The sequence below is a fragment of the Tursiops truncatus genome, chromosome 11 (assembly GCF_011762595.2).
Source record: "Tursiops truncatus isolate mTurTru1 chromosome 11, mTurTru1.mat.Y, whole genome shotgun sequence".
In the NCBI taxonomy this organism is placed as follows: Eukaryota; Metazoa; Chordata; class Mammalia; order Artiodactyla; family Delphinidae; genus Tursiops; species Tursiops truncatus.
Window position 1 is genome coordinate 37,848,824 of NC_047044.1, and position 18,042 is coordinate 37,866,865.

The 18,042-nt window shown below is 33.5% G+C and overlaps 2 protein-coding genes across 2 annotated transcripts in view; one reads left to right on the forward strand and one right to left on the reverse strand.

The window, feature by feature from the left end:
* LIN7A (lin-7 homolog A, crumbs cell polarity complex component) overlaps window positions 1-18,042 on the forward strand; it is a 394,724-nt gene that overhangs the window by 343,225 nt on the left and 33,457 nt on the right. The gene's annotated exons all lie outside the window — the stretch shown is intronic.
* The window catches only part of PTPRQ (protein tyrosine phosphatase receptor type Q), a 198,707-nt gene that overhangs the window by 7,327 nt on the left and 173,338 nt on the right, over window positions 1-18,042 (reverse strand). The window contains exons 40-45 of the mRNA XM_073789216.1: window positions 16,830-16,920; window positions 11,830-11,906; window positions 5,180-5,314; window positions 4,838-4,963; window positions 3,877-4,025; window positions 405-540 (exon numbers count right to left, since the gene is read on the reverse strand). Coding sequence (XP_073645317.1) covers window positions 405-540; window positions 3,877-4,025; window positions 4,838-4,963; window positions 5,180-5,314; window positions 11,830-11,906; window positions 16,830-16,920 — 714 coding nt within the window. The remainder of the gene's footprint in view (window positions 1-404; window positions 541-3,876; window positions 4,026-4,837; window positions 4,964-5,179; window positions 5,315-11,829; window positions 11,907-16,829; window positions 16,921-18,042) is intronic.

The window sequence follows — 18,042 nt, forward strand, 5'->3', positions numbered from 1 at the left end:
ATACATAGAAACCTGTAACAGTTAATAAACTTTTCCCAAATACAACTTCTAGCATGTTTACAAAAGAAATTAATTTGATTCATTTTCTAAGCTTCCCAAAGGCTAAAGACAAATCCATTTAATGAATTATTTTCTATATGCCTATCAGTATAAACAGGGTAGGATGAGTAGTCAGTAACAGTGCTGAAGGATAAGTGGGGCATGTGGGTTTCGGTTCTCCTATAATCCCCATCAGCTGCCGTCCCCAAGACCCTGCCCCCACCCAGAGGTTTATAATGTAGGAAAAGAGAATGTCTGCTTTGCTAATATAGTTCAAGGCCATGTCTAACCAGATCACTGCCACTAAGATCCTTCCAGGCAGAAATTCTAGAGCTGATAACTGCTTGAAGTTTTAGATATCTTACCAGGTTTTGTACCATGCACATTCTTTCACTTCTCAGTTCAGCTACTAATCCGTATATATCCACAAAATCATGATCATTTACATGTTGTGTTAAGTGGTCTAGAGCAATAAAAACTCCAGTTCTTCCAACTCCAGCACTGCAGGAAGAGTGAAATTACATGCAAATTATTCAGCAAAAAGCCTGTTTATGTTGATTGTGATGAAGGAAATAAACTATGATAGCAATAAATTATAAATAGTTTCTTTTCTTATTGAAGGTAGATTTTCTTTGGAGTTTCTTTGGATTTATATTGTTCCCAAGACTGTTTAGACAGAGCAAGATGATTATCGTTAAATACTCTGTCAAATATTTGAGTTTTTTTTTTTAACCAGTTGGACTTTCCCTGTTCTTTCATAATATTTTAAGGGTTGTAGTTGGAGAAGTATGGGGAAGATTTTTAAAAGTCATTGAAAATTCTTAACCCCAGAGACTTTTTATTGAATATATTTTTGGTTACCAATAGGAATGCTAAACATGAAAAATGTCAACTGTAATATTTAGCCCATATAGTACTTCCTCTGCATCACATTGATAGATTCTCATGTGTTCTTTTCACCTTCCCTAGAATTTTCTTTTCCTTCCTATAGATAATAAAATTGGAAAGCTATTTCCTTTTAAGAAATTAGTTTAATACTGAAGGACAGGTATGTGCTCCATATAAACTGTTAATTGATAAACCTGACAGGATTTTTTCAGAAATTCCAATTAGAAAGACAAGACTCCTAGGTACTTAAATGGTTAATATAGGAAGTAAATCTGGAAAAAAAAAAAAAACATTTGAAAGGTCACCTAATCTTAAATGTCATTTTGAACATCACGAAACTGCCATCTTTGTAGGTGAAAAATATTCTAATGTCGACAATACCTATGATTCAACCTAAGAAATAGCATTACAACATAAATCTGATCACTACAACACAGACACGTATATGCCCAAACAGAGTAATCAGTCATTACATCATTCAATATATTTTGAGTGTCAGACACTGTCCCAGGCATCTGCGGTACAGCAGTGAACATTACCAAGTCCCTGAACTTATGGAGCTTATATTCTAGAGGACGGAGAATGGTAGTCCACACAACAAAGAAACATGCATAGGATATACCCAGCCGCAGTAAGTGCTATGGAGAAAGATAAATTAGGTTAAGGAGATAAAAGGTGATAGGGTAGGACAGGGTCATTAGAGAAAGGTTCTCTGACAATGTGATATTTGAAAAGAAACTTGAGTAGGGTTAGGGAGTGCACCACCTGGGTACCTGGGAGAGGAGCATTCCGGCCTGAGGGCGCAGGAAGAGAACAGATCTGAGTGGGAGAGTGTTCTGTGTGTTCAAAGAAAAGCAAGGAGACCAGGGTGGGGAGAGTGTGTGAAGAGGTGATGGGGGGCAGGGATCAGAGTATTTGCTGTTGGGTTGGATGTGGAATGTAAGAGGAAGCAGAGAGTTGAAGATGAGTCTAGGGTTTCTGTATAAAGCAGAGTGGACTGCTGTTTACCAAGATGGGGATGAGAAGGAGGGAGTTTGGAGACTGATCTAAGTGTTCTGTTTTGGACACATCAAATTTTCAGAATGTTGTGGTTAAACTGGAAGTTAAATGTGTAAGTCTAAAGTTGAGGTGAGAAGTTGGGGTTGGAGGTAATCATTTAGTAGACAGTTTTAAAATGATATTTTAAAATGATTATTAATATAAGCATACTTTTTCTCTGGTCTCTTTTATGTATTTAAATCACAAAGGAGGAGACTACTCTTTTTGAGGCTACAAGAGAGATGGTACTTTTCTTTTTTAATGGATTTTTAAATCCACTGTTTTAATCCAGTGGCAGTGTATATGTAAAATATGGAGAAGCTGAAGGAAGCTTACTATCCGTTTTAATCATCAATGATGCCAGTTTAAAATCAATCACTGACTTTATAAGCAAACTGTTATTCTATTTATACTATATACTGATCTGTTAAAAATTTTATATATATGGAGGGGATATGGAATTGGGAGGGTAAGAATGAGGCTTTTACTTTTAATTCTATATGCTTTTTAAATGTAAAAAAGATATCTCATAATGAGCAATCATTTGTGTATTACTCTTACAATTTAAAAAATCTAAAATATTCCTGGAAGATGTAGACTCATTTAAATTACATGCTGAGTTTTTTCCTCTAAAAAAAAAAGTTTAAAAATTGGATGGATTAATATTTTCTTACATATTTAACCACATTAATTATAGTATATTCCCATTAGAATAATTATCCATCAATTAATTTCTGGAATTATTATAATTAATAATAATGGGTTAAAAGATATTGTTACTTAAATTTTTTTATTGTAGCAAAAGATACATAACATAAAATTTACCATTTTAACCATATTTAAGTGCACAATTCAGTGGCATTAAGCACATTCAGTCTTGTGCAGCCAACACCACTATCTGTTTCCAGAATATTTTCATCATCCCAAACAGAAGCTATGTACCCGTTAAACAGTAACTCTCCATTTCTCTCTCTGCCAAGTCCCTAGTAACCACAATTCCAGTTTCTTGTCTCTATGAATTTACCTCTTGTAAGTATCTCATATAAGTGGAATCATAAAACAGTATATTATCACCCACTTTTTCTTTAATTTACAAACTACAACTGTTGACGAAACTCATGTTGAGACTGACTTAGATATATCATGTTAGAAATCATAAATCATATCAATATGTCCAGAACTCTGAATTCTAAACAACTGTGAGTTTTATTTCTTTTTGCGGGGGAGTATTGGTATTTCAGTGGTATAAAATACCAGTGAAAATGAAGAGGGGAAAAATCTTCATTTATGGTCACATTCTATTTATCATGTTCAAAAAGCTAGGTCAAAGAAAGATATTTGAATAGTTTGTAAAAACTCTGAATCATGCTTGGGTTGGTCACTTAATTTGATCTTTATTTTAAAGTTCATTTTCTTTATTCTTTGTAAGTCAAATCTAGAAACTTGCTTTTGCAAAAAAGTTTAAATTAGTATATTAGACTAATACCAGTTGAAATAATGAAGGATCAGATGTTTATTCGTAAAAATAAAAAAATCCTACATACCCACACTCATCCATTTGATGTGTAGCCACATCAAAAATGGGCTACAATTTTTTTGTTTTTAATTTGAAGGCCTTCGAGAGGTATAATCCAGTCAAGATTTCAGGAAAATTCCTGTACCAGGGTATATATTTCCCTTGCTTTTAGACATAGTCATTACTCATTTTATCTCTGCCATCTAACCTTTTATAAAACTACATCTTGATTTGTTATAACCAGTAAAATAACTGAAAACTAAAAGGTGGATTGAATCTACATTAACATTCTGCCAGAAAATCAATGGTGTCGTGATAATAAAAAGGTCACGCTGAGTTTCAGTACCATTCCTAGTGTTTCTAGTGTTCAGAGGTTCTAAAAATCTCTTTCTTACCTGCAGTGAACAACCATAGGTGTGGTGTCATGTGCTCTGCTTGCTCGAACCAACTTCACAAAGTGAACTAGAGGCGCACTGTTTTCAGGAACCCCATGCTCAGGCCAAGCAGTAAAGTTACACTGTCTAATGGTCATGCAATCCCCATGCTAGACAAAATGACATTAAAGAAACATGGTAAGACAGCTGACTTGCCAGGTTTTCAAGGTGATCTTTTAAAATGACAGTTTACCAAACAGAAGAAACTGTGTTTTCATAATTTCCTGTAAGAGAAGCCTTCTACTATTGCTACAATAAAGAAAATTGCCTTTCTGTATGAATGCAAACAATGAGAAGGCTTGCAAGCAGATGATAATGTAGGGTATTTAAATTCAAATACAATGTAACGTTTTGTAACACCAGAGTAGTAGATTTTGAACAATTGTGACCTAACAACTTAAACACACTCACAAATTATTCACAACACAGGTATAGAGTATCTGATAATGTCAGAAAGTATAAAGATCCTTATATCATTTTCTGTGTTTATAGGCCTTTACGTTATATAAGTGGGATCCTATGCTATCGCTCCTGTATTGGTTCTGGATTAAACAGAAAATCCAGTTATTAGGATGTAGACAGAGATAAGTGATTTGGGAAATTCCTGTTTTAAATCAGATATTACAGTTTCTTTATAAAATAAGATAAACTTAGTGATCTAGTTGTTTCCTCCTTTTTCTTCCCCTGTCTACCTAAGAATTTGATATTAACTGGTTAATATGAACTTTATATAATTTGGAATTAAACACAGTGACGTAGATATTGAAGGCAGGTGCCAATTCAAAACTTCTATTTTGAAAATAATAGAAAAGCATTATTGAATATACAGGTATCAAGCAATATGTCTAGAAATTAATTTTACTTTAGACATTTAGAACATTCATATTTTATATCATGTTTGACTTCCCCTCCTTTTTTTTACCCTTTCAATTTTCAGATCTCTGATGGTCCAATCTATTTGAACATCCTCCATTAGCTTTGTAATCACTATATCTCCGAAGACAGTAACTGGTTTGTTGTCCTCTGGCCAATACTGATGGCATCTGATCTGTATTCAGAAAAGAATCACCGGTCATAAAGAACCATTTTTTTATATAGATACGTTTGTGTGTGTGTGTGTATAAAATATCACAGTTATCGCTGCTAAGATAAAACTGCTTTATAGATGTCCAAGTCATTGATGACTCAAAGTATTAGCTAAAATTGTCACACATATATTAACAGAATTGTAAAAGTTTTGTGAAAAGATTTTCAAATAACTTACCCGCCCTTTTTCAAAACACTGTGTTAGCATTACTAATGTTTTTGCTCTGGTTTCCCACACCATTCTCCAAAAATCCCCAACTGTTCCTGGTAATGGACCTTGAGTAGCAATAAATTCATTTGGACATAAGTAGCCCTAGAATGATATAATTATAACACTGCATCAATATTTACATATATATAGTATTTTTTAGTTTTTGAGCAACGTAAGAAAAACATACTAGTTTAAGATGACCTAATATTTTAAAATATTGTACATTTTTGAATGCTAAATAATAATAGATACTCAAAATTTCCAACATTAATTTTAACCTCACAATGTAATATACTATACAGCTAACTGTTCTTAAAATGTATTTCTAACTCTGAATAAAGCAGTAAAGACTAAAAAATAATAATACCACTTCACAGCAGACAATATGCTAAGCATCTTATAGTTAGTATTTCAATTAATTTGTTTCTTATAAAAACCTTGAGAATTAGAACTATTATTATCCTCATTTTAGAGAGGAAGATACTGAAGCTAAGGAATGTGAAGTAATTTGTGGAAGATTTCACAGTTGGTAAGGTAGTCTGAGTCCAGAGCCAGCGCTCTTACCCATTCCACTAAGTTACTGTCATATATTTAAAGATTGTGCAGATATTTTCATACTCTTTCTCCAAGAAATTACTTATCTATGTAAACTATGGCATTAGTAATTATTCTCCAGAGCTCCAGACCAAGAGTAATGTGAATAATAAGAAGGTTCATTTAACTACTATAGGACCTGAGATTTGTCTCAACCCTATTATGATAGCTCTTGTAGATTTTATCAAGTTATTCTAAAACTCAGTCCATTCACCTGGAATGTAAGGATGCCACTTGAGTAATATCTGTGGATTTTTCTTAAAGAAAGGTACTGTATAAATAAAATATAGTAATGAAATTACATGTATTCCAAACATCAAAATATTTTGAGGAATGAGGATTAAAGGTGAATTTTATTTTTAAATTGGAATTGTCTCAGTAGCCAGAGAATATAGTATTACACTGAATAAATATACATTTTAAAGTTCAAGGGGCCCTAAAATCTAATCCAACCAGTGTATTTTACTCTAAAGAATAATGAGCTACTTGAGGTGATTTTCCCAAAATCACCCAGTGACAGTTTCTGGTATAAAACCTTGAGTCTCTTAAATAAACTATATACTAAAGCATTTCTATGTTTCCAGTCTCAGTTGAAATATATAATTATTTTACATTGTAAAGGTTTTTTTTTTTTAGGTTAAAAAAGTAATATATAGTCAGTGTAGAATGTTTGGAAAATTCAGAAAAATACATAATAGAATGTGGAATTAATCTGTAATCTCACTATCCATAATGAAGCACCATTAATATTTTAGTCACTTTCTCTGCAGACTTTTAAAATATGCACATTCCTCCATTCAGATAATATTTATGAAGGTCTACTGTGTGTCAGGCACTATTCTAGGAGCTGAGGATTCATCACTGACTAAAATTCCTACTCTCATTTATCTTATATTCTAGTTAGGGGAAATAGACATCAAGCCTATTAATAAGTCTATTAAATAAACAATTTACATAGAGTTTTTAAAAGTGATGTGTTGTGAGAGAGAGTTTTCAGAAAATAGGGTGTTCAGAAAAGACTCATGGGTGAAATCTGAGGAAAGAACTGAAGCAGAAAGGGGGTAATCCCTTCAAGATCTGAAGGAAAAGTGTTCCAGGTAGAAAGTCAAGTATAACAGCATTAAAGGAGAGATGTGTCTGGAATGTTCTAAGAACAGCAAGTGGCTGGAATGAGGGGGACAGTAATAGAAGGTGACGTCGGAAAGAACAAGGGAGGGAGGACAATGGTGCTTTAGGTCCTAGAGTAGGTAATTATAAGATCTTGGATTTTACTCTGAATGATATGGAAAGCCTTTGAAAGATTTTGAACATACAGAGTATATGGTTTAAGAGTTTCATCCTGGTTTCTGTAAGACAAGCTGATATGGTTTAAAGGAGAAAGGAGGGAGAGTAGTTAGAAGGTTATTGCAACAATCCAACCAAGGGTTAGTTTGGGCGATAGCAATGGGGATTGTGAGAAGTGATAAAATCTGGATAAATTCTGAAGACAGAGCCAAGAGAATTTGCTTATGGATTGGATACTGGGTATAAGAAAAATAGAGAAGTCAATAATGATTCCAAATGAAGATGGGGAAAACTTCAGGAAGAGCAGACTTAAAAAAAAATTTGTTTTTTACTTAAGTATAGTTGATTTGCAATGTTGTGTTAGTTTCTGGTGTAAAGCAAAGTGATTCAGTTATACATATATAATATATATTCTTTTTCATATTCTTTTCCATTATGGTTTATTGCAGGATATTGAATATCATTCCCTGTGCTATACAGTAAGACCTTGTTGTTGTTTATCTGTTTTATAGATAGTACTTTATATCTGCTAATCCTGAACGCCTAATTTATCTGTCCCCTACCCCCTTTCCCCTTGGGTAACCATAAATTTGCTTTCTATGTCTGTGAGTCTGTTTCTGTTTTGTATGTAAGATCATTTGTATCATATTTTAGATTGCACATATAAGTGATATCATATGGTATTTCTGTCTTTCTCTTTCTGACTTCACTTTCTCTTTCTGACTTACTTCACTTAGTATGACAATCTCTGGGTCCATCTATGTTGCTGCAAATAGCTTTATTTCATTCTTTTTTTTTAATTTTTTAAATTTTTTTTTATTTTGTGGTACGCAGGCCTCTCACTGTTGTGGCCTCTCCCGCTCCGGATCCAGACGCTTAGGCTCAGCGGCCATGGCTTACGGGCCCAGCCGCTCCGCGGCATGTGGGATCTTCCCGGACCAGGGCACGAACCCATGCCCCCTGCATTGGCAGGCGGACTCTCAACCACTGTGCCACCAGGGAAGCCCTATTTCATTCTTTTTTAATGGTTGAGTAATATTCCTATGTATATATACACCATATCTTTATCCGTTCACCTGTCGATGGACATGTAGGTTGCTTCCATGTCTTGGTTATTGTAAATAGTGCTGCTGTGAACATTGGGGTGCAAGTACCTTTTTGAATTAGAGTTTTCTCCAGATATATGCTCAGGAGTGGGATTGCTGGGTCATATGGTAACTCTACTTTTAGTTTTTTAAGGAAGCTCCATACTGTTTTCCATAGTGGCGGCACCAATTTACATTCCCACCAACAATGTAGTGGGTTCCCTTTTCTCCACACCCAGGATAAGCAGGTTAAAAGGAAAATCAAGAATTCATAATGGAAATATTAAACTTGAAATTTCTTTTGGATATTCAAGTGGCAATGTCATGAAGGCAACTGAGTATATGAGCTTGGAATTCAGAAAGAAGTCCAAACTAGAGACATAATTTCAAAGTAGTTAGCAAATAGATCTTACTTAAAATCACAAGAATGGTTGAGATTGTCAAAGAAATGAGTTTGGAAAGAAACAGTAAATTCAAGGATTGGGCTGTAGATAATTTCAGTGTTTGGTGGCCAAGGAGATGAGAGAACCAACGAGACTGAGATGAAAGTGTCAAAGCTGTAGATGGAAAATCGAGAGAATGGTGTCCTGGCAGCGTTTTAAGGGTGAGGACAATAAACTGTAATTGATCAATTTATAAAATGTTTCGCGTAGTTATTTGCATTTCCCTTTTTCAGGGATTCAGTGTCCTTTGGTACTATAATCTTCTTCCAGAGTAGACGAAATCTGATGTTTCTGATACGATTACAGCTCCTTTGCATCATAGCCTTTAATCTTCAATCTCCAGCTATGGTAAAAGCTATCCTCAAATTGAAGTAATTTCAGGCATCTCAGGTTGACAGGAGAGATAATTTGGGGTGGTGGGTTGGGGTCTTGTCCCATTACATAATGTTCTTATTGTTAGCTTTCTTGAAAACATTCCTAAAGTCACGTGTACAATTAGTGGTTGTTTACAAGGATGCAGTATCTATTTTCCTCCCTACCTCTCTCCCATAGTCCATCCTTAATCAACATTTTCCAGGCTCTCTCTGAGTCCTAGCTTCAGGAGCACAATTCCCAAGAAGAGCCAAGGGCAGAGAGATAAACATATAGTAATCTAATTACAGACCCAGGACTGGAGTTCCCAGTCTTAAAGTACATCCTTCAGACCACCTACTGGTCTTCCCTTTTCCCTTCTCCAGACTTCACTTTTTCTTTTCCATCTAAACACTAGTTATTTTGCTTTTTCTCTACCTTGCTCTATAGTTCTTTTCCCTTTTCCTCCAGCTTCCAAAGAAATAGGAATTCAGAGTCCATTTGTAGATGGCCTTTGTCTTTTGCTCCTGGAACAAGTGTTCATGAACTTTCAGATGGATGTGCCATGGAACAAAAGTGGGGAGTTGGGGGAAACTGAGGTATCAAACATTCATTCTGAGAAATCTTCACTATTTCTGAGGTGAAGACTGCCTGAATTTGGGGATAGAGAAGTGAGAGGCCACTATGGTATTATGACTTTGTCTATTTCCATCTGTTCCTGACATCCCAGGCGAAGGAGATATCCCCAGAAGTAAAAGCAATACAGCATACTGCCTACTCCAATACTGAAACCTGCCTTAATATAAAGTGCTTTCCATCTGGGCCTGCTTACCATGTAGCTCAGTAATGATTACGCATATCATTACATATGGGTCATAGTGAATTTGTTGTAAAATTTATTATATTACAACATCACTTGACCACAGCAGAATATATATATATGTATTAATGTACTCAGATTTAGTTTATTGCTCATCCTGTATTGTGATCTTCTTATGGTTGTCTCCTGACAACTTATAATATTTAGAGGGAACACTGGGGGTTCATGAATATTCCTTTGTTTATGTGTGGTTCAGTTATACCTCCTAAAACTGTCTGGTTGCCTTCCTAATCATATTCATAACCTATACTGTCATCCCATAACTGGTTGAACATTATAGGATATAAGCTATTCATTTGTATCTACTTATTGGTGAATAAAAATGATACGAATTAATAGATCACTGATACAACAATTTGTTCTTGCTCTGTTCTATGGTATCATAAAATACATGATCATTGTTTAAATTTAAATATCTAAATGTATATATGCCTCATTCTACAAATCAAAGTAAAACTTCTACATGCTATATTGTTTAGGATACAATTAAAATTGGTAAGCACAAGATTTCACCAAAATCTTTAGAAAAGAATTACATTTTCAGGGAAATCAATGATTTGATAAATGAATAAAATATACCATCACAATAGTAAATTTGGGTTTTCTTCAAAATAGATTTAAAGTTCTAGCACAAAAATGGGATGAAATTCAAAGGATGACTTATTAACCTCTGCAACCCCCCGTCACTTCTCCTATTAAGAAATCTTAAATGCTCCCATTGTTCACTTATTTCACAATAAGATTCAATATATAATTGTAATTTTGGAGTAATTATCAACCAATATAAAATTCAGGATGAATTCTTCTTTTCCCCCTTAACAGAGTCTTGGGGAGAATGGGACATAGGACAGGTTATGTTTGATGTTGGGGAAAGGATGGAGCATCACATAAGCAGAGCCCCAGTGGGACCAAATGAAATGGCAGGCCTGGATGAGAAGACTGAATAAGGAAAAAATAAAACACCAGTGGGAGTGTGGGCAGTAGAGGGAACCTTCAGGTATCTGTAGAGTCATGATAAGAAGCATAGTTAACCTTGGTATGTATTAGAATTGAAGTCAGTGGTGAAAATGTAAGGGAACATATCTTGTTTTTATAAAACAACTGTGTATTTGAGTAGTTCAGTGATAGAATCATCTGCCTTAAGGGGGAAATATGTGAATCAATGCCAAGATAGGCTAATATCTAATTACAAGTAATTTTTCAGAAAGATTTCCTGGGTGAATGGTTGGATTAAATAACCACAAAAGCAGGTCCTACTCTCGGATTTCGTGATTGTGTCAACCCAAGTGGAGGTCTTGGGTGCATCTAAGGTCTCTGTGTACCTATGATAGTGGTGAGCATTGAGAGAACAAAAGAGCCATGGAGAAGGAGAGGGAGAGATCCTTAAAGCACTTTGGTTTATTCAGCTTTCAATCCAATGCAGCAAGCATTTATTATCTGTGATGTGCAACATAGTATACTAGGCATGTCACAGTTCACCCCATGTTGGTTCACTTAAGATATGCTTGTTGAGTAGCTACAACGGAGTGCACGTTCTGTAAGTAGCTGAGGATGAAAAGAACAAGGCATCACAGTTCCCTAGAAGGACTGAAAATCTAGAGGGGAGGAAGAGCATAATAGGTTTTTATATTATATGGACATGACTGTACATATGACTAATTTTTCTTTGAAAGAGAGGTTGGCCGACCTCATTGTGTACAGAGAATATTCTGACAAACGTAGGAAATAGTGGAAAGACCAGGGGATATGTAGCCAGAAGTTGTACGTCTGCCACTTATTAGTGAAATAATCGTTGGGTAAATTGCAATCTCTGTTTGGAGCCTCCGTTTCCCCATGTATAAAATAGGGATACATAATGTTGTAAGGAACTGGTACATTAAATTCATAGAGGTTGTAATGATTTTCTTGTTTTAAATAGCTTGAAGAGTAATACTGCAGTATTTATGTTTTATAAAAATATATATAAAAATAGCAACTTACAGAAACATAGCTGGCATTAATATAATCCGATCCTGGAATACTGGCATCAGCTATCAGTTTCACTCTGTTATTGTTATCTAGAAGAAAATATAAGAAATTAATGCTAATTCACTTTGCTACTTTCTTACTATAGCAGTAATAGAAAGAAGTTCATGATATAACATCAAAAATTATAGACGGCTGTAAAATTTTAAATAGAAATTCCCTATTATTCCATATTTCCACTACCCAGAGACAATGACTATTAATATGTTCTTGTATTTATTTCCAGGATTTTCTATATATATTCATATAAAATTGACCACAAGTGGGCAATATACACACTATTCTGCAAAAATTTCTTATTTACCTGTATCTTTCCATATTAGCATAAACAACAATATCTAGCTCATTACTTTAAAAAGCCATATAGTATTTCAGTGCTTGAATATAACATACTTATTTAGCTCTTTAGGGTGATTTAAACTCATCTCATTTTGTTATTATAAAAAGCTGAATAAATATAACTGGACTTTTTACACATATGTAGGAGTCTATTTGTAGAATACATTACCAGCAGTAAAATTCCCAAATCATATTGTGCATCTCAAATTTTGAAAGATACTGACAAATTGTTCTCAAGTTATATCATATCACTCTGAACAAAAGTGCTTGAACAGTTTGAACTTTCCTCTTACTTTCACTGCCATATTATTAAACATTTTAATTTATGACCTTTTGATAGTTACAAATTGATGTCTCCTAATATTTATATTGATTTTCTTAAATATGAGTGAAATTGAGCTTCTTTGCTTATGCCTTGGCCATTTTAAATACATTTTCTATTAATTACATTTTCATATGATACTATTTTTCTAAAAATATACTAAGAATGTTTTACATGTATTGAATTTTTCTTTTAGTTTGTCATTTGTCTTTGCCTCTATCTATTAATCAGTTTATCTGCTAGCTACCTTGCCATGGATAAAATTTATATATTTTGTAATCAAATTTCTCATTATTTTTCATTATGGCTTCACTGTGGCTTCTTGTGTGATATATACAAAGGTCTTTGTCACACCAATATTCTTATTTTCACAAATTCATTCATAGTTCCTTCTGGGACGTTAATACGGTGTTCTGCTTTTGTTTTAAATATTTTGATTTTTGATCCATTGGGCTTTTTTTTTCTTTTGAAACAGAATGAGGTAAAATCTACCTTTATTGTTTGTTTGTTTGTTAACATTTGGAACAACAAATAGTCCATCCTTACTCCCTTGTTCAAAACACCACTTTTATCACACACTAGTTTTCTCTATGTGTTTAGGTCTATTTCTGGACCATTTATACTCTTCCCTTAATTTATCTGCCTATTCTTTCTTTAATACCAAACTTTTAATGATTATTTTTTAGACTTTTAAGGTATGGCAAAATTAGATAACCTTTACACATTACTTTTCTTCAAAGAAAAGTATCAAAAAATTATTTTTTCCTGAGAATTTTTACCGAGTTGGTATTATAATTGAAATGTCCAGTGCTAATTTTAACTAGACAAGGGAATGATATCTATTACTATTACTACTTATCTATTACTGCTTAATTATTTTGAAGGTTTTTTGTTTGTTTTGTTTTGTTTTTAATCTTAATGGGAAGGCACTCAGTACTGAAGGAAAAATAGGTAAATGTGGGTTTGTGTTTGAATTACAGATGATCTATCTACCATTTATGGCATTGGGTGAATTGCTTAACTTCTCCATTCCCTTGTTACCTCAGCTATAATATATAGTTATAATATTTATTTTGTAGAATCCTCTGAGGAAAACTTATACGAAAGCTTATAGAACTCATAAAGCTGTATAGAACACAAAACACGTTCTTATGTTCTTAAAATTAAGCATGTTGTATGTTAAATGACTTTGCTGTACCAATAGTAATCATAATGACCTGACCAATGTGTTTGAATCTAAAGAAGGGGGATTGTTCAAGCAAATTTATGTGAATGATTTATATCCCAAAGATTTTGAATTTGGTATGATCTGCCTATTTTAATGACATTGTGGCCAGTCATGTAACTAAGGAAGGGAAGCCATCAGGTTTCTATTCACTCGATATGCCTGCTTATAACTGAGTCAACAGCAAGCTAAACTTTTCTTCATGGTGTTGGAACACTTCTGAAGGTCATAGTGTCCTGTCAAAGAGAGACTTGGAAATCTCTTCTGCATGCATTTGCTGCTAATTCTAGTATCTTAAAGCCCTGTAAGCTAGTATCTTCTAAAATGCACTGTGATATTTGAAATCCTACTTCCTACATTACTCAGGGGAAACAATGAATCTCACTTAGCTGACTCAAGCTAAAATTCAGACTCTGTTAAATGAATTCACTCTCTACGGGAGAAAAAAAACATTTCAGCTTTATGGCTTCTCTGCAAGCACAATGGGAGAATGTATTTAGTTTAAACATTTCATTTTCTTGTTCCACGTATATGTGGGCAGGGGCGAGGGTCTGTTTGTCCATCTAGGCAGAAGTGAGTTTATAGCTTGTCTTCCAACTGAGGTTAGGGAAGTAGGTTTATCATCTCCAGACCGTAGACTCTAAGGGCCTGTTACTAAATTTTTTTCACCCAGAAAGTTAGAGGCTTTTAAAAATGAGCAGTCTATTGATTACTAACAATCATAAGAGCTAATATTTAGGAGAGCTTCCTGTGTTCTGGTATTGGGCAAAGTGATTCACATGGTTATTTCATCTACTCCTGAAAGTTAGGAGGTCGACACCACTAAATAATATGTCCAGTCACTAAAGTAGTTAGTAGGTAAACAGAACTGCAGCCCAGGAAGTTTGATTAGAGCCCACATGGTTTTAGTCATTTTACTATACAGCAGGCAGTATGTATTAGTTGAACTAATAAATTATTCTAATAATATTCTTGAAAAATATAACATTCTTCCTAACAAAATTATTTCTTATAGGACCTCCAACTCTTTAAGAGGACACTTAAGAAAAAGCTTTCCCCTAAAAATCCATTAAAGGATATTGGATGTGGATGTAGTATATTATTAGAAAAATTACCATAAGTTTTCTGTACTGAAATCAAGAAGAAAGCAGAATACAATTGGACATTATCCATTTGACTCTAGAAAAGGCGAAAAACATGCATGCAAAGCTTTTAATATTCTAAAACGTCCTTGGTTTACAACATAATTCCATCACTAGTTATTTTTTGTCTTAGCTTTAGATATCTGGATAATCTTACCCCTCAGTTCTTGTTGTTTTAAGGATGTCTGTTTAGTTATATTGACCACTCGTATTCATTTCTTATGCTGTAAGAGCTAGCAAGCTAGCATTATGTGACTTTTCCTATGGCCATTATGTGAACCCAGAAAATAATGCACTGAGATCTTAATAATAAAAGATTGAAATGACACATTTTTTAAAATGTCTAACATATCAAATTTTTATATATATTTTTAAGTCAGATACTCTTTAGTCTTTGGAAATAAGTTAGATATATTTGATTTACTTATATATAGTGATACACATTACTTCAGCCAAATACACAATTGTAAATAAATATTAAATATTCCACAGTAACTGTCCTTCAATCACACTATAGTACTTGTTTTCACAGAATATCACTAAGTAATCATGAAGCAGAGAGTCTGAAGGAAATTTAGGTATAGATGAATATAAAAACATGAGAATTTCCGTATCTCTTAAATTTATGATGCATCCAACTCAAGTTAACTCTCTGAAAGGGAAAACAAAAGGACTTATTAAGAAAGGTCATGCCAGAGGAATTGAGAGATGTAACACTAACATTCCTTATTTCCTACAATGATGTCTTATTTGTCAACTTACTCTTAAAGTCATTTACCTTTGATTTGTTTTGTTCTGGGAAGGATTTTAGGTGATTAAAGCTATTTGTATTTTCATCCTTTTCTAATTCTTGGGAATTAACAGATTCCATTAGATTACTACCTGCTATATCATGTTTCCCTAAATTTGTTTACTTCATGCCTCTAGTTCTAGAATAACAGAATATGGTCCATTTCTTCCTATCCATATCCTTATGATTTTACATTCTGTGATTATACCCTTAAGTCTGTGTCTTTCTAGACAGAAGAGTTCAATTTATATATATATATGGAAGTTTCCCCAATACAGTTTTGAAAAGGCATAGAACATAGAAAAATATATATATACTAACTCTAAAATTAGGAATATTTTAAAACTCTAGATTTTGAAACAATACTATTTCAGAGCTTAACAAATACCACTTTTTAATTTCATATATAAAAATGTATTGAATCAGAATATAGTTAGTAGGAATATCTGTTGAAAAAAATATATCAAACATATAGCTATTATTAGCAGAGGAATGTTATTTTTTTTCACATCACTGCTAAGTCTTAAAGCAATAATATGGTTTTTTATTTCACATCAGTAGACATTCTTTTTAATGACATAAGGAATAATAACAGTGTACCATGTAAGATGGTTTCTTTTCTTATTGACTGAAAAATGAAGCCATGTTCACTGTGGTAAGGCACAAGCCCGCCTCCTTTGTAAAACCAATCCTGGTAAGCATACCTTTATTCTGATCTTCAATGAATATTTTGCAATTCATTTTTTATATTCCTTAACAAAGCACTGCCATGCTTTTAAGAAAACTAATGCACAAAGTTATGTGTGAACTTTCTCTTTTCATTTGAGAACTAGGTCTGTAGGAAGATATTAGAAAGGTTCGTTACTTGGGTTAAATTACAAAGCTAAGAAACTACTAGGTCTACAGTTTCTTACACCTGCATGAGTAAACCTTGTGTGAATAAGCTGAAAACCATGTACATTAACTTTAATAAATATTAACAAAGCAAAAGAGATACAATTTAACAGCTGCTAATAAAATGCATTATTATAATCCAATTAATATGTAATATATATTTAAGAAAAAATGCTAAAATGCATTTTGCTCTCATTTGAAAATGTTTCATTATCTAAAACCAGAAATAGTATGTACACATACATGGTTTTATGTTTGGAAAGCGGTTTTTTGCTCTGTTCCAAGGCAGATCAGCATCAGTGGAAGAAAGATCCTGAAGAAATTTTGGTAATTCCTGTGGATTGAAGTCATTGCAAAGTTTAGATTTATTTCAGAGGTAAACAAGAAGTTCCACTTAGTAAAAGACTATTCTTTATTCTAAATCCTTTTACTTTTAAAATGACAACACTTCTCATAACTGCAGAAGCAAGGTCAAATTAACAGTAATGAACTTACATGAACTTCCACTGAAAATTCCTGAATAGAATTGATTAGTTGAGCTACTGCTTTCTCTGGCATAATTTCTTTGCCCTTTGGGAAGCTCTGAGGTGCAGCAACCATGTTAGTAACTCCTTTCATAATTTACTAATGGTTTTGTCAAATACACACTGTGTATTATTTAATATTTTAATGTCTACTTAGTAGGGTAAGGGAGTTGGTGATTTATTTTTTGTTTTTTCTCGTCAGGCAGTGTGATTTCACGCCTATTAATTGGTACAACATTGGTCAGTTTGTGAGAAAATGCCAAAGGTCAATTCCTGTTCTTAGTGGGCACTGTTAAATCGATAGCGGAATACAAAGGTGTGATAAAGAATTATCAGAGGAAGGGTCAAGATCTGTTATTGACATTTTGGTGAAAAATCACGATATAATCCATTCATCATAAAGAAAGCTGGTGCAAGAAAATGTGTTCATTATTTTGCTGAGCTGATGATTTACATTTATGAAATTTATAGTTTTCCATATTAGAAATGCCTCAATTTACCAAATTCCTTAAAAAGTGTTAAAACCGTGGGGTTTTGCAATTTTTTCCCACTTTATTATAAAGGATTTCTTTTAATTGGATAATTTTCCCTTCTCCCTTATTTTTCCTCCAAGAGAATTCTGGACAGTATTTTATGAGTGTGTATGTGTTAGAGAAGAGGGACAGTGTTAATAAGCATCTGAATTCTGGCGTTTTGGCACTAAAGGCTTAGAAAAAAAATTTTTAACCAAGTGAGGAATCCTAGAACAGCTTCCTTGTGTCAGGTTTTGGGAGTATATGTCAGCATATTTATAAGAGACAAAGAAATAGAGGGGGGAAAGAAGATGAATTGGAATCACCTGAAAAGTGGTACCTATTTTTCTGTAGTTACAGAAGTTTCCATTTATAGATTTAAATGATTATGGCCTTGATAATTAATACCCAATTACTAGG